Source organism: Martes martes (assembly GCF_963455335.1).
Source record: "Martes martes genome assembly, chromosome: 10".
In the NCBI taxonomy this organism is placed as follows: domain Eukaryota; kingdom Metazoa; phylum Chordata; class Mammalia; order Carnivora; family Mustelidae; genus Martes; species Martes martes.
In genome coordinates, this window is record NC_137898.1 from 19,294,260 (window position 1) to 19,320,193 (window position 25,934).

Sequence of the window (25,934 nt, forward strand, 5' to 3'; positions counted from 1 at the left end):
AGAGAGTCAGCTTCTTCATCTCCCACTGCCAACCACTCGTGCTTTCTCTCTCAAATAAATATTTATTTATTTGACACAGAGAGAGAGAGATGATAAGTAGGCAAAGCAGCAGGCAGAGAGGGGGAAGCAGGCCCCCTTCTGAGCAGAGAGCCTGATGCGGGGCTCGATTTCAGGACCCTGAGATCATGATCGGAGTCGAAGGCAGAGGTTTAACCCATTGAGCCACCCAGGTGCCCTCAAATAAATAAAATCTTTAAAAAAAAAAAAAAAACCACGAATAGAAACAGAAAGAAAAGGGAAATTTGCATAGGTTAGGGCAATAGTAAGCAGTAAAGGAGAATAAGAGTTTTATCAAATCAGGTACTTAAAACATCCAACCTCATTAGCGGAAGCCCCGTGGAGACAGCCACGCTGGAGTCTCAACTGAGAAGCATGGACGAGTGTCCTCCCCTCAGGTGAGACTTCCAACTGAAAATCCCCGTAAGGGCCGTATTTAGAGGGCAACCAACAGGATCTGAAGTTAAACAACTGTTCGCCTACATGCAGTTTGGAGTGAGCTGAATTCCTGTTATCATGTCATTAACATCTTCAAGGAGCCTGGGCCACATGTGCTTGCCTCCCCCGTCTCAACTCCATTCTGAGGGGCTAGCCCAACCTGGAGCAGGAGGGGATGTAAGGCAAAATTTATAGCTCTTAGCGTCCAGACCAGAAGGTCCAATTCTGACCTGGAGACCAGCTAATGTCAACTAATAATCAGGCTCCCAAGATCACTTATCCAGCACAAGTCACACGAAAAATATTCTTTAGCCTGTCTGTGTATGTGCAGGCAGGGTGGTCAGTTAGGCAGGACAAATCATAGAAATCTCCATCCATACAATACACACTCCCACTCCCATCTCTGGAGCCCCCTTCTCCACTTGGCTTGAAAAACACTGGCAGCCATGTTGCAGGATTTCATCAAATGACTAGTGATCCCTTTGCTGTTCCATTCACATTTTAGTATGATGCACCAAAAAGACAGCAGAAACTCAGGGTATATGAGTGAGGCTGGTAAACTGGTGGGGCTCAGAGGATCACTAGGAAAGAGCTGCAACCCCCCCCCCCACTTTTTCAATTGGAAAAAAACCTCAAATGTCAGTATACAGAGGTTTTGGCCTCTGAGGACACTGAATTTCCCCCAAGGAAGGCTCTAAGAACCCTTGTGGTGCTGGGGACAAGTTTTCAATTTCTTTCTTTAGTAAATACCAAGGAGTGTGATTGGTGGATCATATGGTTAAGAATATGTTTAGTTTTGGGTGGGGGGATGGGGAGACAGGTGAAGGGGATTAAGAAGTACAGACTTCCAGCTATAAAATAATTCAGTCACACGGATGAAAAGTACAGCATAGGAAACACTGTCAGTAATACTGTAATAATCTTGTATGTATGTCTCATTTCACTGATGCTAAGTATCTTTTCATATGATTCTTTCCCATCTGTATATCTTTGGTGAAGTGTCTGTTAAGGTCTTTGGTCCATTTTTTAATGGGGTTGTGTATTTTATTATTGGGTTTTAAGAGTTCTTTGCATATTTTGGATAAGTCTTTCATCAGATGTGTGTCTTTTGCAAATATTTGTTTTCTAATTCTCTTGGCAACTTTAGGCTTTTTGAAAAGCAATCTATATATGGAACTAATCTAATACTGAAAAGCTAACAGTTCCATGATTTAAGAATTAACCAAATTCAGTTGCTTTGAGTAACAACTCCTGGCATGTTAACGATATTGCTTTCATATTTATATAATGCTTATTTCTATTCATCATGCAAACTACAAAATAGTAACTTCAAAAACTATTAAAGAGATTATAGGATTATTTTGCCTACAATTAGGCAAATTACTGACAGATGCTTAGCACAAATATTATTTTCAAGATTGGTAAGAATTTAACACTGTACCCATAAACCACTTTTAGTTTTTTTTTTTAAAGAGAGAGTGCACATGCGTCCGAGAGAGGGGAATGGGGTAGGGTTAGGAGGAGAGGAAGAGAGAATCTTAAGCAGGCTCCATGCCCAGCGCAGAGCCAATGCGGGGCTCAATCTCATGACCCTGAGATCACGACTTGAGCTGAAATCAAGAGTCAGGCGCTAAATCAACTGAGTCACCCAAGTGCCCTTCCATAAAGCACTTTTGTTTGTTTGTTTGTTTGTTTTTTTAAAGATTTCATCCACCTATTTTTGACAGAGAGAGAGCACGAGCGAGAAAGGGAATACAAGAAGGTGGAGTGGGAGAGGGAGAAGCAGACTTCCCGCTGAGCAGGGAGCCCGATTTGGGGCTTGATCCCAGGACCCTGGATCATGACCCGAGCCAAAGGCAGATGCTTAACGACTGAGCCACCCAGGTGCCCCCCATAAAGCACTTTGAAATGCATGTTTATCATGCAAGAATATGAAGTCTGGGGAGCACTGAAATTTAAACTCACAATTTTATATTTACTTTCTCAGCTAACAATGGAAGAGCAGAGACAATCTTTTCTTGCCATTTTGTTTACTGTCTACAGCAAGGATCTTCACATTTTCCTCAACACTGGTTTCAGAGGCAGATGTATAATAAATGGGGGAAGATTAATACTTCTTCACAGTAGATTGTCAAGTAGTAAATGTACAAAGAATGACAAAATTATAAAAATCACCATTCTGCAACTATTATGAACAACTGACTCAAGAAAATCACGAGGGTGGGGGGAAGGGGGAATCACCAATAGATAACCACTAGGTGACCGTTTGTTGGCAAATGCAGTATTTACACAATCTTCCCACAGATTACTTATTACAGAGAAGTCTGGTAGATAGTCTTTTTTTTTTTTTTTGAGATTTTATCTATCTATTTCACAGACAGAGAGAGATCACAAGTAGGCAGAGGCGGGGGGTGGGGGAGCAGGCCCCCTGCTGAGCCACCCAGGCGCCCCTGGTAGATATAGTCTCAACAAAGTAATGAAAGAAACATACCAATAATTGGAAAATTGATACTACATTTCTCTTGATGTCATATAGTAAGAAGGACATGTCACTTATTGTAGCTTTCCTACTCAAACTGTGTAACGGATTCTAACCATGAGAAGCAATTAGATGAGTTTAAATTAAAAGACAGGGCATTTTACAAATAATGAGCTTGTAGTCTTAAAAATGCCAAACTTATGAAAGACCAAAAAAAAAAAAAAGGCTGAAAAAATGTTTTAGAATAAAGGCAATTAAAGAGGTATGACAACTAAATGCAATGCTTGATCATGGACTTTTATAAGATTTATCTGAGAGAAAGAGAGCAAGTGAGAACAAGTCTATACTGGTGGGGGGAGGGGCAGAGGGGGAGAGAGAATCTCAAGCAGGCTCCACACTGACAGGAAGCCTGATGCAGGGCTTGATCTTAAGACCTGAAGATCATGACCTGAGCCATGTCAAGAGTGGGTAGCTAATCGACTGAGCCACCCAAGCACCCCAATCATGTATTTCTAGAAGAGTTTCTATAGAGGAGCCGGGTGGGTTAGTCAGTAGAGCCTACAACTCTTGATCTCAGGGTTTTTAGTTCAAGCCCCACACCGGGTGTAGAGATTACTTAAAAATACAATCTAAGGGATGCCTGGGTAGCTCAGTTGGTTGAGCGGCTGCCTTCAGCTCAGGTCATGATCCCAGCGTGCTGGGATCGAGTCCCACATCGGGCTCCTTGCTCCGCAGGGAGCCTGCTTCTCTGTCTGTCTCTGCCAGCCACTCTGTCACTCTGTCTGCCTGTGCTCGTGCGCGCTCTCTCTCTCTGACAAATAAACAAATAAAAAATCTTTAAAAAAAATACAATCTAAAATAAGTAAATAAATAGATAAATAAAATCTTAGAAATAGAAGATTCTATAAAGAAGCGTACTGAAATAATTGGTAACATTTGGTACTGACTGTATACTAGGTATACCAGTAACTGTATACTGATATTAAAATTTTCTATATTTGATATAATTACACTTTGGTCAATGCTCTTGTTCTTAAGAAATACAAGTAACTGGGGCGCCTCGGTGGCTCAGTGGGTTAAACCTCTGCCTTCGGCCCAGGTAATGATCTCAGGGTCCTGGGATCGAGCCCTGAATCGAGCTCTCTGCTCAGCAGAGAGCCTGCTTCCCCTCTCTCTCTGCCTGCCTGCCTACTTGTGATCTCTCTGTCAAATAAATAAAATCTTAAAAAAAAAAAAAAAAGAAATACAAGTAACTTTTCTCAAGGGCCCAGCAAAAAAATAAAAAGGGAAAAAAGAAATCATATATTATTATATTATATAGCACATGACACATAGAGATATATACTGTATGACAGGTAAAGCAATGTGGCAAAGCATGAACAATGTGTTAATCTAAGCGAAGAGTATATGAGAGAGAGTCCACTGTAAAATTCTTACAATTTTTCTATAGATCTGATGGTTTTTAAAAAAAATTTTTTTAAAGATTTTATTTATTTGATAGACAGAGATTACAAGCAGTCACAGAGGCAGGCAGAGAGAGAGGAGGAAACAGGCTCCCCGCTGAGCGGAGAGCCAGATGCAGGGCTCGAACCCAGGACCCTGAGACCATGACCTGAGCTGAAGGCAGAGGCCTTAACCCACTGAGCCACCCAGGCGCCCCACCAAAAAAAGATTTTTTTAAATTAACAAACAAAATCAATTCTTATCAAGTGGTCTATAACAAGGTAGAAAACTAATTTCACCCAGGGTAAAATTTTCTAAAACTATGTCTATCTCCTTGTTGACCTATTTCAAATACAGTTTTTCAAACATCTGAATGACTGCTCTGGCTGTACTTTCAAATTCCATCACAGAAAATCCTTGCCTTGGAGTAAAGTAGTCAAAGACTTCAATGCACTGTGTCATGATACACAGGAGTCTAAAATCTCTGAGGGGGACATCCAACAAGGTGGACTGAACTGATGTTGTTAGTCTTCCCCCCTGCTACGTAAAAACTGCACATAAAAATGCAGATAAATTATGACAGTAAAAGGTTTGACGTAAAAATGCAGATAAATTAAGACAATGCGAGGTTTTAACATGCAACTAAACAATAAATATTGAGGGCCACCTGGGCGGCTCAGTCGGTTAAGCTTCTGTCTTTGGCTTCTGGAGTCCTGGGATGGAGCCCCATGTTGGGGCTCCTGCTCAGCAGGGAGTCTGCTTCTCCCTCTCTCTCTGATCCTCCTCCCACTCATGCTCTTCTACTCTCTCTCTGTGTCTCTCTCTCAAATAAATAAATAATATCTTTTTTTTAAAAAGTTGGTTGTTGGGGCGCCTGGGTGGCTCAGTGGGTTAAAGCCCCTGCCTTCGGCTCAGGTCATGATCCCAGGGTCCTGGGATCGAGCCCCGCATCGGGCTCTCTGCTCACCGGGGAGCCTGCTTCCCTCTCTCTCTCTGCTTGACTCTCTGCCCACTTGTGATCTCTGTCTATCAAATAAATAAATAAAATCTTAAAAAAAAAAAAAGTTGGTTGTTTTATCTGTAAACAAGAAATATTGGGGCACCTGGGTGTCTCAGTGGGTTAAAGCCTCTGCCTTTGGCTCAGGTCATGATCCCGGGTCCTGGGATCAAGCCCCGCGTTGGGCTCTCTGCTTGGTGGGGAGCCTGCTTCCCCCTCTCTCTCTGCCTGCCTCTCTGCCTGCTTGTGATCTCTATCTGTCAAGTAAATAAATAAAATCTTTAAAAAAAAAAAAAGAAATATTGAGAAATCCCAGGCTCCAGAAAAGGTAAATCAATGCCATAGATGCAAGGGAAAAATTGATGTCAGGGAACTGAAGCCTATGGGAAGCAAGGCCAGGTGGGGTTTTTTTTGTTTGTCTGTTTTGTTTTTAAAGGCTCCATGCCCAATGTGGGGCTTGAACTCACAACCCTGAGATCAAGAGTCACAGGGTCTACTGACTGTGCCTGATGGTCAGGTTCTCCTAATAAATATGTGTGAAAAAGCATGGAGGTGGGAAATGGTACCTCAATCTTACAAGTAGGTAGAAACCCAGTGCTCTGCACAAAACTGCAGAGCCCAGGGCTCCTTGATCACAGAGGCCAGAAGAAATCCTAGAAAAGTAATGAAGAAGTTTGTCAACCTATCATGGCAAGGTTGGGAGGTAGGCAAATCACTCTCAGAACTTCAAAAGCATTAAGGTGGTAAAGTACCTAGACATAAGATCCAAAATTACATTACCTACATACATGATAAGGAAATAAAAAGCCAAGAAATTAACTGGTCCCAGAACCATGGTAATCCCTAGAAACAGGTAGAGGCAAGCCCAGAAAGAGCCTTGGGAGAACTCTCAACAACCTTGGATTATCAAGAGCCTGCTGCCAGGCCACACTCCCAACCATTCCTCCCAACTTTTAGCTAGATGAATTCATAATTTAAAAATTTACAGACTGAAGGCCTGGCTGGCTTAGTCAGAAGAGCATGCAACTCTTCATCTCAGAGCTGTGAGTTTACACTCCATGTTGCGGGTAGAAGTCACTAAAAAACTTAACCAAACTTTTAAAAAAATTAAAAAAATAAGAACTTACAGACTGCACAGGAAAGTAAAATACCAAAATGCAAAAGAACAATATGAAAGACTACATATCTGAGATAAGAATGGGTAAGTTGAAAGAAAATATGCTTATTCGTGAACATTGCAAACATATAAAAGAGAAAGTTTATGGCACCTACAGAATGTTAAGGCCCAAATCATCAGGAAATCAGTATAAGCACGACAGAATCACAGCTGTAAAGATCTGAGTATAAAGTAGCAAGGAAAGGTTGTTTTGAAAACTACAGAGTGCACAGTACTGAGAATGGAGAGTAGCTTGGGAGGAAGGGGACACAGACCTAGAGCTTTTGAACTGGGAGGCAGGAGTGATTTAGGAGTTTTAAAAAAATCATTTCATAGTTTTTCTTAAAAATTGAGATATTCACATATTATAAAATTTGCCATTTTAAAGTACACAGATTGGTGCTTTTTAGTATATTCACTAATTTAGTATATTCACAACCATTCCATTTTCATGACACTAAAATGGAATCCCACATCTGTTATCAGTCACTCCCCAATTCTCCCTCCTTCCAGTACCTGGCCACCACTATTATGCTTTGTAGTTACAGACTTGCTTATTCTGGACATTTTGTATAAAGGAAATTATAGAATATGTGGTCTTGCTGTGGTTTGTTTCTTTCACCAAGCATAAGGTTTTCAAGGTTCAATCTATGTTGTAGTTTCAGTACTTCATTCCTTTTTATGGCTGAATAATATTCCATTGTATGGCTACACCAAATTTGGTTTACTGATTCATCAGTTGATGAATATTTGAGCTGTCTCCACTTTTTGGCTATTATAAATAATACTGCTAAGAACATTCATGTACAAGTTTTTGTGTTAACATATGTTCTCAATTCTTTATATATACCTACAAAGGGAATTACTGGGTCATATGGTAATTCAACATTTAACTTTTTGAGAAACTGCCAAAGTGTCTTCCAAAGCAGCAACACCATTTTACATTAGGTAATGGGTTGAATTTTAAGATTAGCACACAAAATGAGGACAAAAGGGATAGAGATGACAGATATTATGTATAGGTCTTTCTTCTCTTCCTTCTTCTCCAAGTATTTCTTTGTTCTTCACAGTCCATCTCTGTTCCTCCTTTCCATTTTTATCCATAATATATAATCCAGATAAACATGCTATTGCTGTACTAATTTTTTTTAATTTATAAAAACAGTGGATGTGTTTTCTCTCAGAAAACAACAAAGTACAGTTATAATATGTATTATTTCAAGATAAATATTTTAAAGTTTTTACTATGAAAAATTATAAACATAACTATCTTCAACAATGTGGGATAAGGTCTGCCCTTGGTCTTTGCCAGAAACACATGTAACTTCTTTCCGGAAGACAATAATGTCACCCTAGTCTCCAAATTATCTCTATGATTTTTCATATACAATACTTGGCACATAAAAAATAAACTGAGCATTCATGGAGATAAACCCAAATGATCTAAATCTAACAGATACAACAGACATTAAAAGTATATTAATAATCAGACACATTCTTAAAATTACTATGCTTAATATGTTCAATTAAATAAAACACAAAATTGAGAACTTTGACAGAGAACTAAACACTGCAAAAAGAACTAAGGAAAAATTCTAGAACTAAAAAACAAAACACTAAATTAAGAACTCAATGGTTGAGTCTAATAGCAGATTAGACCAGCAGAAGATAGAAACAGTGAACATGAATACAGGCCAGAAAGAAAATATCAGGAATAAAGTACAGAAAAGCAAAAGGATGGAAAATAAAGAAAAGAAAGACATAAAGTGACCATATACTCTTGGGATACTTTTGAAAATGAAAGGGCATGATTTAAGGTATTTAATCATACTACAACAGGTACAAAATGACACATGTGGTTACCTGAGACATGGGGGACACAGGGAAAGGTCTAACATATATGTAAGTGGAGTCTCAGAGGGAGAGGAGAAAGAATATGGGAGAAGCAAAATTAGGAAATATATAGCTGAGAATTTTCACGTAAAGGGGTGGCTCAGTCAGTTAAGCATCTGCCTTCGGCTTGGATCGTGATCCCAGGGTCCTAGGATCGAGCCCCACATTGGGCTCCCTGCTCAGCGAGGAGCCTGCTTCTCCCTATCCCTCTGCCTGCTGCCCCTCCACTTGTGCTCTATCAAATAATTAAATAAAATATATTTTTTAAAAAGTATGGTCTGGCCAGATTACCAGGGGTCATGAAAGTGAGGAAAAGAGGCTCTAGAGGATTACTAGGAGTCAGTGCAGATTCTTCTTTGGGTAAGACTTAGGGACATTAATCTGAATACAGAGAGGGGAGGATAAAGTAAAGGGACAAAAAGTGGAGACCAGCTAGGAAGCTACTTCAGCAATCCAGATGGGGAATTGGTGATACATTAGATTTAAGGTGATGCAGACAACAAAGAAGAAAAAAGGCAAATACTTCAAAGAAACAACTGAATAATTTGGTAAGAAATTATGTAAAATGACTCCAGATAATATCTCTAGTCCTTAAAACTGGAAAAAGTTAGGGGGACCTGGGTGGCTCAGTCAGTTGTGTCTGACTCTTGATTTTGGCTCAGGTCTTGATCTCAGGGTTATGAGTTCAAGACCCTCATTGGGCTCTGTGCTGGGCATGGAGTCTACTTATTAAAAAAAAAAAAAAAACACAACAAACGGGGAAAAGTTAACTAAAGTTTACTAAAAAAATAATGTTTTCCAGGTTCTTTTCTCTTTTTTAAAAGATTTTATTTATTTGAGATAGAGTGAGAGCAAGCACACAAGCAGGCATAGGGGTAGAGGGTGAGAGAAAAGCAGACTCCCCACTGAGCAGGGAGCCTGACCTGAGGCCTAATCCTAGGATCCTGGGATCATCACCTGAGCCAAAGGCAGATGCTTAACCAACTGGGCCACCCAGGCACCCCCTGTTTTCCAGTTTTTAACATAGAGTTTTTTAATGTTTTAGATTCAGAATAAAAAGCTCAATGTGGCAAATCAGTAACATTTAAGAAAAAATAGCTAAGTACAGGGGCACCTGACTGGCTCAGTGGGTTAAGCCTCTGCCTTTGGCTTGGGTCATGATATCAGGGTCCTGGGATCAAGCCCCGCATTAGGCTCTCTGCTCAGCAGGGAGACTGCTTCCCTCTCTCTCTCTCTGCCTACTCGTGATCTCTCTCTCTCTGTCAAATAAATAAATAAAATCTTTTTTTTTTTTAAAGATTTTATTTATTTATTTGACAGACAAAGATCACAAGTAGGCAGAGAGGCAGGCAGAGAGAGAGGAGGAAGCAGGCTCCCCACTGAGCAGAGAGCCCGACTCGGGGCTCGATCCCAGGACCCTGGGACCATGACCTGGGCCGAAGGCAGAGGCTTTAACCCACTGAGCCACCCAGGTGCCCCTAAATAAATAAAATCTTTAAAAAAAAGTTAAGTACAGGGTGCCTGGATGGCTCAGTGGGTTAAAACCTCTGCCTTCGGCTCAGGTCATGATCCTAGGGTCCTGGGATCGAGCCCCACAGTGGGCTCTCTGCTCAGCAGGGAGCCTGCTTCCTTCTCTCTCTCCCTGCCTGCCTCTCTGACTACTTGTAATCTCTGTCTATCAAATAAATAAATAAAAATTTTTTAAAAAGTTAAGTACAAGTTGAAGTACAAACAGAAAACAGTTAATTTCCCCACTTTCTAAACATTAGGGTTATTATTAAATTGTAGAGATCCTCTTTTCCATTGAGAAAGTTCTTTGTAGACAAATGAGGAACAGAATAGAAAGGTTTAAACAACTGAAATAGTCTTCCTACCTAAGAGTTACAAAGAAAGTTTGAAAATAAAGAAACAGCACAGATATACTCAGCTTAAAAAAAAAAAAAAAAAGGAAGAGGAAAGAAAAGAAAAAGAAAGCTGAAGTAGCAATATTTATAGCAGCATTTTAGGCCAAAAGTGATGAAATGAGATTAAAAGGGATATTGAGTAATGACAAAATACTCTCAGAAAATATAATTGCCATAAAACTTTATATAGAATATAGCAATAAAATATATAAAGCAAAAATTCCTAGAGATACTACTCAAGAGTTTGCTTGATCAAACCAAAACAATACCTGAAGATTCAACATACCTCTTTGACAACAGCTCAAGTAGATATAAACAAAAACACAGAGATCTGAATAATAAAACCAAGTTTCTATATATGTAATGGTATACTGGGCAAGTCACTCAATCTTTCTATACCTCAAATTCCTTTCTTATAAAATGTCAGTAAGTAATACCTACCTCACAGGATGGTGGTGAGGATTAAATGAGATGGTTCCGGTAAACAGTACTTGCTATATATATGAGACCTTCAATAAAGACCTTGTTATCTAACTCAACCTTTCACATTCTTCTCTCAGGTTCAAGGAATATAATAAATTAATCGTGCTCTTGACTGTTAAAAAAAATTTCCAAGATGCTTTGCCCATAATCCAATAAACTAGAAATATACAACAAAAAGTTAACCACGTATAAATTAAGAAGTTTTTTTATAAGACATTGAAATAAAAACCAAAATTGCAATTACCTAGAAATAAACAAAATGGAGAATATCTGACAACCAAAAAATGAGATACAGCAAAAGAAACATTCAGAAGAAAATGTATAGCCTTAAATGACTTTATAATTTAAAAACTTAAGTATTCAATTTAAGAAACCAGAAGTACAATATGCCAAAAGAAAATGGGAGGTGGAAGTAAAAATAAAGCCAGGCTCAGTGGGTTAAAGCCTCTGCCTTCGGCTTGGGTCGTAATCCCAGGGTCCTAGGATCGAGCCCCGCATTGGGCTCTCTGCTCTGCGGGGAGCCTGCTTCCTCCTCTCTCTCTCTGCCTGCTTCTCTGACTACTTGTGATCTTTGTCTGTCAAATAAATAAATAAAATCTTTAAAATAATAAAATAAAATAAAGCCAGGCTTAGTTAACTATTCTGAAGAATAAATAAGGCCAAATATCTGGTCTCTTGAAAATCCTAATAGAAATAGATTCAGGAGTAAAAACACCCTTAAACTTCTACTTAAAAGAGGACATCTAAATCTCAGTATTTCTCAATATAATCTCTCTCCTAATGACTTAACAGTTGTGGACAATACAGAAGGAATTGGAGGGCCTGGGGAACAAGCAAACCTTAAAACTGGAGAGAATATAAAAGGATTTTAAACTCTGTATTTCTTTCACATTTGTATGAATCAAAACTCAAAAGTGAAAGCAGCATTTTCCAAAATAATAGTATTAAGTTTGCACTTCTATAAATTCTCTATTTACCTTTGTTTTACAAAGAAGATACTACTGTCAGACAGTCAACTAAGTTGTTTTTCTAAGTAGTGGTGCCCTTCTCTTGTAACCAAGGACATATGAGGGACACCATGAAGGCAAAACAAATTTCCTGTGTTACCTACAGTGGCATTTAGAGGATTTCGCTAATAAACTGGCCCAGTTTATAGTTAAAAACAACTATTTTAAATTAATTTTAAATCCCTTTAAGGATTTTAAAAGATTTAAACTAATTTTACATTCCTGTAAGGATTTAAAATCCTTTTAGGATTTAAAACCCAAACTGAAAGAAAACTTTGTTGACAGTCCTTGGGCAGAGAGGCCTAGAGAGTCTCCTTTGCATTCTTCCCGGCTGTAACGCCCTTATCCTATCAAGGACCACTTAAAGAGTTTTTATTGGTCTCCACAATTTGACTGAGAGGAAGCAAGAACCAGCAACCCATACACCCTCTCATCTATTAAACCCATGCATGAAAAAAACGGTGCTTTACTCAGCTCAACACCCCATATGGGAAATTACTTCCAAATTATCCACATATAAAATCTAAGTAAACTTTATTCAAGAATTAACCTTTAGGAAAAAAATTAACTTTTAGTAAGGTACATGTATTTGAAGACTCTGAAGTCAACATACAAGGGGTGCCTGGGTGGCTCAGGTCATGATCTCGGGATCCTGGGATGGAGCCCTGAGTCAGGCCCGCTGCTCAGTGGGAAGCCTGCTTCTCCCTCCCAACTCCCCTTGCTTGTGTTCCCTGTCTCGCTGTCTGTCAAATAAATAAAATCCTTAAAAAAATAAAAATAAAAATGCAAGCCATTAAAAAATAAAAAATAAAAGTGAAAACTAAGTTGAAAAATAAAGGTCATAACAAGGAATTTTTTTTTAGGTGTACTCCTCATTTTGTAATCTAAGCAGCACTCCAACCAGTGTTATCATTATTCATCTCTTCCATAATAAGTAGAAAATGTTTTAAAAGGAAAAGAAGTATTTAAAACAAGTTTCAGGGGCACCTGGGTAATAGCACAGTCAGTTAAGTGCAGGACCCTTGATTTCGGCTTAGGTCTGATCTCACGGTTATGAGATCAGGACCCAAGTCGCCCAGGGCTCAGTGCCCAGTCCCCTTTGGACTCCTACCCCTCTGCTCCTCCCCACTGCGTGCATGCCGGCACTCTCCCTCTCTCTCTCTCAAATAAATAAATCTTTAAAAATGAAATTTCTGGTGTTTTTAGGTATTGCTAAGATTAAATAACTTCTCTCCAGATAAAGATTCCAAAACAAACCTTCCATTTCCATTTGAACAAAATATAAATGCAGAATATTGGGAATGCACCTTATCAAGTGGGTACTTTTTCTGAATAGTCAGAACTATCTTCAAAAAATCACTCATACAGTAGGACTTAGGTCTTTGAAAGCTCAAAGTTAATGTCTTCTTTTTGCATTTAGGCTATGGGCACCCTGCTCTGAGTCATGGAGGTCCTAAACTAATACAGCTAAATCAGAGCAGATGGGGGCAGGAAAGACAATAGAAAAGATTTCTTGCCTCCACCTCCATACAGTATAATCCCATTATGCACATATGGTAGGACTCCACTGTGTCCAGCCGATTCTTAGTCCTTATATAAAACAATATAAAAGGGAGTGTTTAGAGCTCAAGATCTACACTTTTTGGTTCAATTTTTAAAATTCCATTTTAATAACCACTCCTTAGGGAAAAATACAAATGCACAATAAAAAGTTACGTGTTAAGTACAATAATGGGAAACCCAGTGGTTTGCAATTTTTATGAAATATGAATCTCGGGGCGCCTGGGTGGCTCAGAGGGTTAAAGCCTCTGCCTTCGGCTCAGGTCATGATCCTAGGGTCCTGGGATCGAGCGGAGAATCCGGCTCTCTGCTCCCCGGGGAGCCTGCTTCCTCCTCTCTCTCTGCCTGCCTCTCTGTCTACTTATGATCTCTGTCTGTCAAATTTAAAAAAAAAAAAAAAATATGAATCTCAAAAGTTGTCATATCCTTAACTTTATACCCAAAAGGGTGTAATTTGAAAACAGTGTATGAATTAACTATATTCATCTCATTATACGGATCAATATATTTGATACCTGCTTCAGCACTTACTCATCATTCACTGTGCATTAAAAATATTAACTCAGGATTCCATTTCACGAGCATTTATGTCTGCTCAGCTGAAAAATGGAGATGAAAACAAAACTTATAATTTAGTTGGGGCCAAAAGCCATACATAAAAAGGACTAACATTCATAAAACACACTAAAACCTAGAAATTAACTTAGTGTAAAGAAAGGATCTGTTGTGTATTATTGCACATTTCCTACTGAAAGTGTTCAATAAATTCTACCATCTTAGCAGATGAGTTTTAAACTAAGTACAATGATCCAGCTCGCTCGCTCTCTCTCTAAACGGAAAATACTAAAAGTGAAATGCTACGCTCAATTGACAGGGCAAGCTGAGAACTGACCTAGAAAGTGAAAACGGAGATGAGTTAGTGATGAACCCCAAAAGGTGCTTAGCCACTTACCCAGAGATTTATTAAATGAGAACGGATCGCCGGTTTCCACAAGTCGTTCCACTGCCAGTAAGAAGACAGTCGTGAACCTTGGGGTCCCTTTTTTCACTAGTCAACAGTCACCCTCACCTACACGCGGAGTACATATTTGGCACTCAGCAAGTTTTGTTTTGTTTTTTTTCTTCCCAACAAATCTTGATTGAATGAAAACCTACCTCACTCATATTGGTACCAACCCCGGAGTTAGGGTCCCACAAATTATCTCCAAAAACCTTACGAGATAACCCAAAGAGCTGAGGAAGTAGAGACGAAAGCTTTGTGGACTTCTGTTAAGACTAGGGGCCATCGAGAGCCAACGGGGCCTACACCAACCCGACTTCCCAAAGAAAGGTCTAGGGACTGTACTGGGGCTACTTGGCTTAGTCCTCACAAGGAGGTACCCGTTAGGCCGCAGATCCATTGCCTCCCACCCGGGGGCGCTGAATGTTCTAAGGGTATCCCCACTAAAGTTAGTACCTGCAAAGCTGCGACACAGAGAGTGGCTCGGGGCTCTCATTACGGAGGCCGGGGCCTGGGGCCGGCCAGCTGCGTCTCTTGGATGAGGACTCTTGCGCTCCGGAGCTGCGGGGACAGCAGGGGTCGCAGATAAACACTTCACGCCTCAGGAGGCTCGTGGTTCATGGGCCCCGGGTGTTTCACTCCCAGGACTGCGCGAGTTGTCGCACTCACGTTGATTCGCGTTCTTCAAGAGTGCCCTCACAGCTCTATCGATCACTACTGCCTGAAGCCCAGCAGCCGGTCGCCTCCCGGCGCCGCCATCGTTAGTGTTTGTTTTCATCCGTTCGGATGAAGGCGGGGGGGAGGAAGAGGGCTATGGGGGAAATACAGCTGCGTAACCTCATCCGCACTTTCGCTACAGGATGGACTCCTTATTTCACCTCTTTCTTCTTAATTCCCATAAAAGTTGATTTCCTTTCCATGTAAATCTTTCTCACTAACTGTTCCAAGTGTCTCAGAAGGAAAGAACGGCGTAAAGGCGGGGGGCGGAGGGTCTTTGAAAGAGTGAAAACTTTTGGGTTAACTGCGGAATGTGCGCCGTCAAACCTCACGCTGCCGCGGAAGCGGCTGTGAGGACGCGGCGTGGGGAGGCCGCTGACGCGAGGGGGCGGTGCCTATGGTGAGCGGCGTGGCGGCCAGTCCGCGGCCGCTGGTTCCAGTGCAGGGCCGGATCGGCTGGGTGGGTGGGAAGTGCTGCTGGTAACCCCGCAGCCGCGGAGAGGTGGGTGACGGGCCTTCGCTGACTTTGAGTGGCCGGCGCAATCTGATTTCTAAGTATCTTTTCTAAGGCACCTTTTATAAGTGGCGGAGTCGCCTCCCAACTCTAGCTCATCTAGCCTCTTTTGCGCTTTTTTTCTGACCTGTCTGGGCTTTCGTGCTTCCTGGCCCTCAGCCTCACGATTTGGATTTCGTGGGGAAGAAGGCATGGCCTGTTGTTAGAGTACGCGATCTGTGTCCACCTGGCCGGATTGCGGGCAGTTTTTTGCCCACACCTGTCTTGCTAGACTGGTTTGAGCACCCCCACGTCTCTCTCCTACTTACCAGGTGGAGCCAAAAGGCTTGGGTAATGAAAGAAACCAGGCGTGACTAATTCCTGACCCGCGTAGTTAAGACTTAGGTCAGCCAGTTTGTGGCCTGTGTAGTTAAGTGCAGACCTCTTTTACTTTATGGATAATTACGCTATCGCCTCCATTAACCTTTTTTTAAAAGATTTTATTTTTAAGTAATCTCTACATCCAACATGGAGTGGAAGTTAAAACCCAGAGATGAAGGTACCCTCCCCTTGGTTCTAAGCCAGCCAGGTGCCCCTCCTCCATTAATCTTGTGCTCTTGGAGTTCGAATGTCAAGCATTAAGTGAGCCATCAAAATCATCTCACATTTTCTTTTCCTTCCTTCTTTCCTTCCTTCCTTCCAACTGTAGGGTCGAGGGAGCTGTTCTGCTACATGCAAAACAACTCCCATTATCTTTCAAACCACAGCAAGCCTGTGTTGTGTTGTGCAGGCATGTGTTAGTGGAGAAAAACCCAGATTTACAGGTATAGCACCTTTTGCCTGGACAGATTGAAGTTTGAGAAAAGGAGCTGTTGCAGCCTTTGAATCACTTTAAAGTCTTTGGTCGGTTTCTAATGCTTTTTTTCTTTTAACATTTACAGAGAGAAGATTACAAATGCCAGAGCCATTTAACTGATGGTTAGCTGCTGAATTCTGACACTTCTTTAAATACCTTCTTGCACCAACATCTCTACTGAGAGGAATTCAGGAAAAGTAGCAGAGGGAAGGAGAAATCACATTTACATGTACCATGGCTATACCAATAACAGTACTTGACTGTGATCTCTTGCTCTATGGCCGAGGTCACCGGACATTGGACCGCTTTAAGCTGGATGACGTGACTGATGAATACTTGATGTCCATGTATGGGTTTCCTCGACAGTTCATTTATTACTTGGTGGAGCTCTTGGGGGCAAGTCTTTCTAGACCTACTCAGAGATCCAGAGCTATTAGCCCAGAGACACAGATCCTTGCAGCACTGGGCTTCTATACTTCAGGTTCCTTCCAGACTCGAATGGGAGATGCTATTGGAATCAGTCAGGCATCTATGAGTCGCTGTGTTGCCAATGTCACCGAAGCACTTGTGGAAAGAGCCACACAGTTCATTCGCTTTCCAGCGGATGAAGCCTCTGTGCAGGCTCTAAAGGATGAATTCTATGGGTTGGCTGGGATGCCAGGGGTCATAGGGGTGGTTGACTGTATCCATGTGGCAATCAAGGCACCGAATGCTGAAGACCTTTCCTATGTGAACCGCAAAGGACTGCATTCTTTAAACTGCCTGATGGTGTGTGACATTAGAGGGGCACTAATGACTGTGGAGACCAACTGGCCAGGCAGCCTCCAGGACTATGCTGTGCTGCAGCAGTCTTCCCTCAGTAGTCATTTCGAAGCTGGAATACACAAAGATAGCTGGCTTCTTGGTAAGTTTTCAGGTGCACACGCTTCATTTTGTAGCCACAGAAAAATGATGTAACAGAGCAGAATGAAATTTGAGAATCTACAGACCTGAGTCTCAGTCCTGTTCTTTTTTTTAATGAGACCTCAGGTGAGAACTCTCTGAGTCTTAATTAAAAAAAAAAAAAAAAAAGAACACTTGAAGGACATTTTATTAAAGTTTAAAAACATAGTACTTGGTCCAGAGCCTCACTTCTAAGGATTTATCTTGAGGCATATGGTCATAAGTAGGAACACTGGTGGTGGGAAATAAAGTTAAGCTGCTGCAGTGTTTTGTAGTTGGAAACAGAAGCAACAACAACCCTACAAAAACATTCCCCTTTAATACAGCTGAAGTTCTTAATCAGGACAGATGTGGTTAAATATAATACATCCCTTCAACTGAGCCTTAATTTTTATCATGTGTAAAATGTTAAAAATAATGCCAACAGGAGTGCCTGGGTGACTCAGTGGGTTAAAGCCTCTGCCTTCAGCTCAGGTCATGATCTCAGGTCCTGGGATGGAGCCCCACATCAGGCTCTCTGCTCAGCGGGAAGCCTCCTCTCCCCCCACCTGCTGCTCTGCCGACTTGTGATCTCTCTCTCTGTTAAATAAATAAATAAAATCTTTATTAAAAAATAATGGCAACAGCAGTAATATCTATTGTTAGGACTAGGTGATATATATGAGAGTTCATTATACAGTATTGTACAAATACAAAATTTTTGTCACTGGTTACTGTTATGATATCTATATGAAAATGATAGCAGGGGCACCTGGGTGGCTCAGTTGGTTAAGCATCTGCCTTCGGCTGAGGTCATGATCCTGGGGTCCTGGGATTGAGCCCCAAGTCAAGTTGGACTCCCTACTTAGCAGGGAGTTTGATTCTCCCTCTCCCCATCGACCCCGTCCTACTCATGCTCCCGCTGTTCTAGCTTGCTGTCTCTCAGATAAATAAAATCTTTTAAAAAAAAGAATGATAGTGGACAGTGCACTTCCACAGTTCTCGTGGGAGCTCACTTGACAGATCTGCCCAAGTGCCATTGGGAAGCCTGACTTAGTGAGATAAGTAGGACAAGAACCCATTCAAAAAGGAGCAGTGCAAACTGGGGTGACTGCATAGCAGGGAGAAATATAGTTGGGTAACAGTGATAATATCCTTAAGTTTGGCAGCTTGGTTCTGTGTGTGTGTGTGTTTGTTCTAAAGCAGACTATTACGTAAGCAACAGAGCAAAGGTTATCTTCTATACAACAAGTTATGTGAGAGATGAAAAGAAACATGAAGGATTTGAAGACCTCTCTTTCAAACCACGGATCATATATGCACTGTGTGTGCTCATAACAGTATTTAACATGCAGTAGACACTCAGAAATTATTCCTTTTTAATATTCTTTGTTTCTCCCCTGTTCCAAGTGGGAAGAGACTGCTGTCACAATGATGTAGAGCTGCCAGGGTACTATGTGTGATGTCTTGGAACTCAGTGGTTTTCTTTTTTTTTTTTTAAAGATTTTATTTATTTATTTGACAGAGATCACAAGTAGGCAGAGCCAGGCAGAGGGAGAGGAGGAAGCAGGCTCCCTGCTGAGCAGAGAGCCCGATGTGGGGCTCGATCTCATGACCTGAGCCGAAGACACAGGCTTTAACCCACTGAGCCACCCAGGCACCCCACTCAGTGGTTTTCTTGAGTTGTTCCTTCTATCTTCTGTTATCAGTGTACTCCCCTTCTCTTTATCCTGCTAGACCTTTTTCTTAATCCTACCTTGTGTGGGAGCTCCTGGGCATCTCAGTTAGGCCATCTGCCTTCAGCTCGGGTCCTGATTCCAGGATCTTTAAAAAAAAAAAAAAAAAAAATCCTACTTCGTGCCTTTTTTGAACTTTCAAATTTCTCTTTCTTTTTTTTAAGATTATTTATTTATTTATTTATTTGAAAGAGAACGCTCGAGAGAGAGAACACAAGCAAGAGCACAGGGAGGAGCAGAGGGAGAGGGAGAAGCAGACTTCCTGCTGAGCAGGGATCGGTCCCAGCCACCCCCCCTCATCATGACCTGAGCCGAAACCAAGAGTCAGACACTTAACTGACTGAACCACCAAGCTCATTTCTTATGGAAGATGACTTTGGTACCTTACTATAAAGCCAGCTAAAACCTGCTGAGCGCTTAGAACTTGTCAGGCAATGTCGTAAGCAGTTTGCATTGGGTTGTCTCACTTAATTGTTATAAAAACTATTGAAAAGTTAAATACTGATATCATCAACATTTTTATGGAGAAGGAAATTAAGGCACAGAATATCTAAGTCACTTGTGGTTAACTTTTGTTAATTTTTTTAAAGATTATTTATTTAATTTATTTATTTGACAGAGAGCCCACAGATAGGCAGAGGGAGAGGGAGAAGCAGGCTCTCGGCCAAGGAGAGAGGCCGATGCAGCGCTTGATCCCAGGACCCTGGCTGGGATCATGACCTGAGCCAAATGCAGATGCTTAACTAACAGAGCCGCACAGATGCCCCTGTGGTTAACTTTTAGAACTAGGTCACGTGAAGAATTAAGTCTATTTGGCAAATAGGCCCTCTGTTAAGGACTTCAAGGTCATGTAGGAATTACTTACTCTCTTTTCCTTCACACATTGGGACCCCAGATTCAGTTGGAAATATGGCTTTAGTTTTTTGAGGTTTTTACAGGACATAATTGGAAATAAGGGAAAACTCTTGATTTTTTTTTTTTTAAGGTAGGCTCTATGCCCTATTTGGAGCTTGAACTCATGGCAAGATCAAGAGTCACATACTCTACTGACTGAGCCAGCCAGGCACCCCAACTCTGATAAATTTTTATCACTTTTCTGATTACCCTTTTTACAGGAAGGGTGGAAGTGGGAGAGATGGATATGGTAACCACATTTAGCAAATATTTATTAAGGCCAATTTTGGTATCAGGCTACATGCTAGGCACTAGGGAGGGGAAAAGTATACCCATGTGGAAATTGATTAGTACAACTAGCAGTTCTAGCATATATTCCCTTGCAAAGCCTCCATTACCTCTAACAGGAAAACTAGTTTGAAGACCCCTGAACTAGTAAGGGTTTCACAAATTTTCCAGATCAAGAGAGTCATCTGGGGAATTTATTAAAAATCTACATCTCTGGTCCCCACTTCAAACTTTGGGAATGAGAATCGTCAAGGAAAGAATCTAGACATCCATTTTTAACAGGTGCCTCAAGTGACTCAATCAAATAGATAAGTTTGGAAAACACTGGTATCTAAAGGATGTGTTGGATAATGGGGTAATATTTTAGGGGAAGACTGGCAGGATTATGAGGATAACAAGAGGTTAAAAAAATTAAGATGGCTGATTGTGTCTTAACACCATCAGATTTGTGAAATAGTTCTAAATTTGCCAAATGTAGAATTGACTGTGATTCCCTTTGGGTTTTTTTAGGTTTATGTTTTGTTTTTAGTATGAAATCATTTTGATAAAGTTCACAACCAAGAACAATATTATATTACTTAGATACAATATAAACAAATGCAGAGAAATGACAAACATAAAATTCAGAGTAACGTTTCCATCAAAGGAGGGATATATAGGAGCCTCTGAATTTTTTTTAGCATATTTTTAACATAGTGTCATCCCTTCATCTCTTCATTCTCATCTGTCCCTTCAGAATTGCATTACCTTACTCCTCTTCTCTAAATGTACCTGCTCCTACAAAGAATTCAGCCTGAGTTCTTATTTCTTCAGCTCTTGGCCTGGTCTTGTTAAGCAGCTTTGGGTAAGATCTGCCAGAATGTCTTGTGGATGACTGATCATGTAAGCAGTTGTAATCTGTTTAGCAATTCTGATCCTAATCCCCTCCTGAGTGTCTGTTTTCCAGTGGTGCTTGAATTATAATCAGTTAATGACCATGGGGCATGTTATAAAAGGTCTGCATTAACTAGCTTATCCTTTATGTCTCCCCAGTTAAGGCTCATACTGTTCCATAGAGAAATGTTTAACTAATACCATTTAGTATCTCTGTCCTTTGGCATTCACCAAAGATGTTTGTCTTACTCTCTTACAGCATTACACCATTGTTTTTGTGACTCTTGAGTCTGACATTAGCATTTAGTGACTAGCTCCTTCTGCTTCCTTTGCGTGGCATATCACAGGATGGCTACTGATATTTTGATCTTCTCATTGGTAGAATTAGTTCAATAATATCCTACCTGGCAGGGTTGGGATTGGATAATAAGAGATAATACATTCAACGTGCCTAGATCAATGCCTGCTACATAGTAGGTATTCAGTGAGTCACCGATACCATTTTCGTTATTATTTACAGCATCAGTTTCTTAAATTTAGTATTTAGTAGGTGTGAGTTCAACTAAAATAGGTTGTACTTGGGGGGAAAAGTCAACTAAATGTAAAAATTGAAAATATTGTGAGACTTCTTAAATATTTAACAACATTCCAGTACGTACAATTAATACAATGTTATATGTCAATTATGTATAAGTAAAAACACAATTTTTTTAAATAAAGTTGATCCAGTACTTTAAAAATGTAAGCTCCTGAAAGAAAGGAGTCCTGTGTGTTTTGGAACAGGGCCTAGACTCTGAACAATCCATAACTATTTACCAAAACTGATAGTGGGTCAGGAACACAGCCATTGTGCAAGTTGGTACTCCCAGAGCCTATTTGTCTCAGATTTCTAAGGGGTTGTGCCTCTGTGTGAGACATTTCATCTGTCAGCTGTAGTGAGTCAGGATAATTAAGCATCGCAGAAACATTGTACTGTTGTAACAGGACATTGCATCCCAGTCTTGAGTGTTATTTTGTTCTTAGCACTGCCAGAGATCATTTGACAAAGAAATCACCTTAGGAAAATGCCTCTGTATATTATTTTAATTGACTTCTGATTTTATTTCCTTATCACTATTACTATTTGTATCATTATATGTATGCTCTCCTTGTTAAAGTGAAATTATACCAGTCCCTCTGTTACAAAGGCATTGTTCTAGTGATTGTAATATCTAGGAACACCTGAGTTCTGATCTATGCCACAGGAACTGGGACTTTTATCTTACTGTTCTTAGTGCGGGGAGAATGAATGATTGTTTTCCATGAAATACTCTGAAATCCCAAGGTAGTGCTCTCCGGATCTGACACTTTAATGGTAAAGTTGGAAATTTTCCTCACAAGGGTTTTGAGCTCTCCTGGCAGAATTCTCTTTTTTCTCTCTTGCACTTTTTCTCTTTGGAGATTTTGAAGATTGGCTTGCTATATGATAGTTTTTAGTAACCTTTTATTAAAGAACAGTATCTCTGAGTTCAGAAAATCTGGAAATTTCATTTCCTTAAGTGCCTTCACCTCCTCCCCACATTTTCTCAGGCTTGGCTCCCCCCTCCCCCTTTTATTTATTTGTTTGTTTGTTTGTTTTAAAATATCTTATTTATTTATTTGACAGAGAGAGAGTACAAGTAGGGGGAGCTGCAGAGGGAGAAGGGAGAAGCAGGCTTGAACCCAGGGCCCTGGGATCATGACCTGAGCCGAAGGCGGCGGGTTAATTGACCCAGCCACCTAAGTACCCCGCCTTTTCTTTTTTAAGCTATCAGCCTTTTTTCTCTGTTGGTTTTAACAAGGATATTTCCAGCCAAGACCTCTGTCTTCCTTCTCGTGATCCTGGCATGCCTTCTTTTTACCATAACATTTCCCTCTTGGTTTTTCTGGGGCACAGTGGCTCCAGAGTCTTCTGCATTTTATGATCCATTCTCTGTATATGTTCCTGGATTTTCATTTCTGTTTGTACTCCAGTTAGAATGATTTATGATTTCTTTGGACCTTCCCCCACAGGTGACAGTTCCTTCTCTCTGCGTACTTGGCTCATGACCCCCCTTCACATTCCTGAAACCCCAGCCGAATATCGCTATAATATGGCCCATTCTGCAACTCACACTGTGATTGAGAAGACTTTCCGAACCCTCTGCTCCCGATTTCGCTGCCTGGATGGATCCAAGGGAGCACTGCAGTACTCACCAGAGAAGTCCAGCCACATTATCTTGGCTTGTTGTGTCCTCCACAATATCTCCCTGGAGCATGGGATGGATGTTTGGTCCTCTCCAATGACAGGACCCATGGAACAGCCCCCTGAAGAAGAGTATGAACACATGGAGTCCTTGGACCTAGAGGCTGACCGAATCCGTCAGGAGCTGATGCTCACTCATTTTAGCTAATGTGAGAGGTGGAGGGGAGGGAAATTTCGCAGAAGGAGTTGTGACAAACTTTCTTCCTCACCACCCCCTACAGAGTTCCATCATCTAGCATGATTGCATATGTGGACACTTGTCACAAATTGACATTTAATCTGTGTATTTTAGAAGGGTTATGGCTATGCCAGAATATCCTGATTCATTTGCAAATACATTAGCTAAACCAAAACCAAGCCAATAGTTCCCTGCTACCCACTCAACTCCAGGTTGAGTGACTGAAAATTCACTAGCAGCAGACATTTATGATTGTGCCTATGAAATCAAAGCAAAGGGGAAATGGCAGTCAGCCAGAATGTTTTTTATTTGTCTAGAGATTTCAAGTGAAAACAATATTCGTTTGTCCTAAATTACTCAGTGGGGTTTTAGCTTTCCTACTTTGCTGCCTGTATAGGCATCATCTGAGGCAAGTGTGAAGAGCAAATTTAAGTTAGGGAATGGTCTTCTGACAAAAGTAAGTGGCTACTAATCTTGAGTTTGCAGCTTTGTGTTTTTAAGAGGGTGTTAGGTACAGCCTGAAGCCTCCATCTCTAGTTTTTCTGCAGTAGTTGAACTGTGACTTGGACCTGGTTTCTAGGGAAAACATCTGGACTCCAATGTCCTCTTTCCAAACCAGAGAAGGAGTTAGAGGCTAAATTGGTTTAAGAACCCAATCGGCTTAAAGAAGACAAGTCAAATGTAGATAAAATAGCAAGCTTACACTTTACAGATCTAAAAACCTGATAGATTGATGGGCAGAGGAGACTCACCCAGGTTTTGACAGCTCACATCTAAACAGATCACATTTCTTATGCCTATGATGTTAGAATGTCTGTTTGGCCATTCTGCTTTGAAATTCCTTGAGTAGAAGGAAGATTTAGGGAATAAAGAAGGCATTGTGAAAACAGTAAAAAAGACATAATTTCTTGGTGTGAAATGAATTTTGGTGTTAGACCTACTTGAATATCTTGTGTGCAAAGTGATGGACAGAATTTCCCAGAAAATAAATAATCCTCCATCAAGTCTTATTCTAAAATTACACTGATATAAAAATAACCTGATTGGAATAATGAATGTGTGAATTAGGTTCACACTTTGGTGCCTTTGCTGGGACAAAAAAGAGACTTTCCTGAGGACTGTCTTGTTCCCAGTTTCTTTTTTTCTTTTTCTTTTTTTTTTTTTTTAAGATTTATTTATTTATTTGACACAGAGAGAGCGAGAGAGGGAACACAAGCCCGGGGAGTGGGAGGAAGAAGCAGGCTTCCCGCCAAACAGGGAGCCCAATGCAGGGTTCCATCCCAGGACCCTGGGATCACGACCCAAGCCAAAGGCAGACGCTTAACAACTGAGCCACCCAGGCGCCCCTTGTTCCCAGTTTATCATCAGCTCACCATGTGATACTTCAGAATTGTCCTCTTGGATCATTTCCTACCTGCCTTTGGCAGTGTTAATCTGGTGATTTTCAAAGTAAAGAAATGAACAGCTGATGACAGAAGAAATTTGGAAATAAATTGAGGGTGACTCATCCCCACGATTAAAAACAATTATGGGTTATTATCTGCTGTTTATTTCTACTCCAAATGCTATTTCCCGTCATCATCCTACTCTATAAAGAGTGGGTCCATTTGGCAGGAGGTTGAGCTCAGCATGTACAATGACGTCATGGAGATGAGAATGGACCACGGAGAGGTGCCTGGAAACGTTAGTTCTACTCACTGTGCAACAGAGGTGCCCTGTTACATATTTTTCATTTGTAAAATCTGACCTGTGACCAAGCTTGCTTTGTCTCCCTCATGAGGCAATATTTTAACTTTAAGTCTTTCCAGGTTTCCTGAGATGGGTATTTTTCCCTACAGAGTTTTGGTTCTTTTGTGCATATCAAATGAGGAAAGGGTGACTGCCATCCGCATATCATGCAAGGTGGAGTGTGAGCTTTGAAAATGCCTGGCATTTTAGCCTTAAAAAAAAACTACCTTAAAGGAAAATTGGGGTTTTTCACAATTCAACTCACTAGATGGTAACATGAAGCCTGAGTGGGAGGGACAGTCTTGGAGAGATTTCAAAAGCAATTTCAAGTCTATTATTTGCACACCAAAGATAATTTCTGAGTGCTGAACCCACTGAATATTGGCTGGCAGTGTTTTTCTCTGGGAGTATTTTATTTCCTAATAATTCCACAGAATAACTGTTCAAATCTATTTCTTTAATCTTTCAGCATGAATTTTTACAGGCCAGGATTTTTTCAGTCCTTAGTTACCATTTCCCCAAAACGACCTAGGGGTGGGATCAGGGTCTGTACTTTCAAATTACCAAGGG

At 40.8% G+C, this 25,934-nt stretch overlaps 2 protein-coding genes across 8 annotated transcripts in view; one reads left to right on the top strand and one right to left on the bottom strand.

Moving 5' to 3' along the window:
• The window catches only part of ATG13 (autophagy related 13), a 55,781-nt gene extending 40,570 nt beyond the window's left edge, over window positions 1–15,211 (bottom strand). For 3 of the 7 annotated variants that reach the window (XM_080816105.1, XM_080816100.1, XM_080816099.1), the window contains exons 1-3: window positions 15,087–15,174; window positions 14,874–14,978; window positions 14,370–14,486 (exon numbers count right to left, since the gene is read on the bottom strand). The gene's annotated coding sequence lies outside the window, so the exon portion shown is untranslated. Of the gene's footprint in view, window positions 1–14,369; window positions 14,487–14,873 lie in introns of all 7 variants that reach the window. The other 4 variants (XM_080816104.1, XM_080816103.1, XM_080816101.1 and 1 more) reach the window with 4 other exon arrangements.
• Window positions 15,212–15,511: 300 nt separating this feature from the next.
• HARBI1 (harbinger transposase derived 1) lies at window positions 15,512–25,154 on the top strand. Its single transcript, XM_080817598.1, has 3 exons — window positions 15,512–15,636; window positions 16,569–17,387; window positions 23,227–25,154. Exons 2-3 carry the CDS (start codon window positions 16,718–16,720, stop codon window positions 23,604–23,606), a joined length of 1,050 nt encoding a protein of 349 aa, XP_080673724.1. The 5' UTR covers window positions 15,512–15,636; window positions 16,569–16,717; the 3' UTR covers window positions 23,607–25,154.
• Window positions 25,155–25,934: the final 780 nt, after the last annotated feature.

Excerpts from the sequence above, each read along its gene's own strand:
- HARBI1 (XM_080817598.1), top strand. The coding sequence starts at position 16,718 with ATGGCTATACCAATAACAGTACTTGACTGTGATCTCTTGCTCTATGGC. Across the intron at positions 17,388-23,226 it reads CAAAGATAGCTGGCTTCTTG|GTGACAGTTCCTTCTCTCTG; the intron begins GTAAGTTTTCAG and ends CTTCCCCCACAG.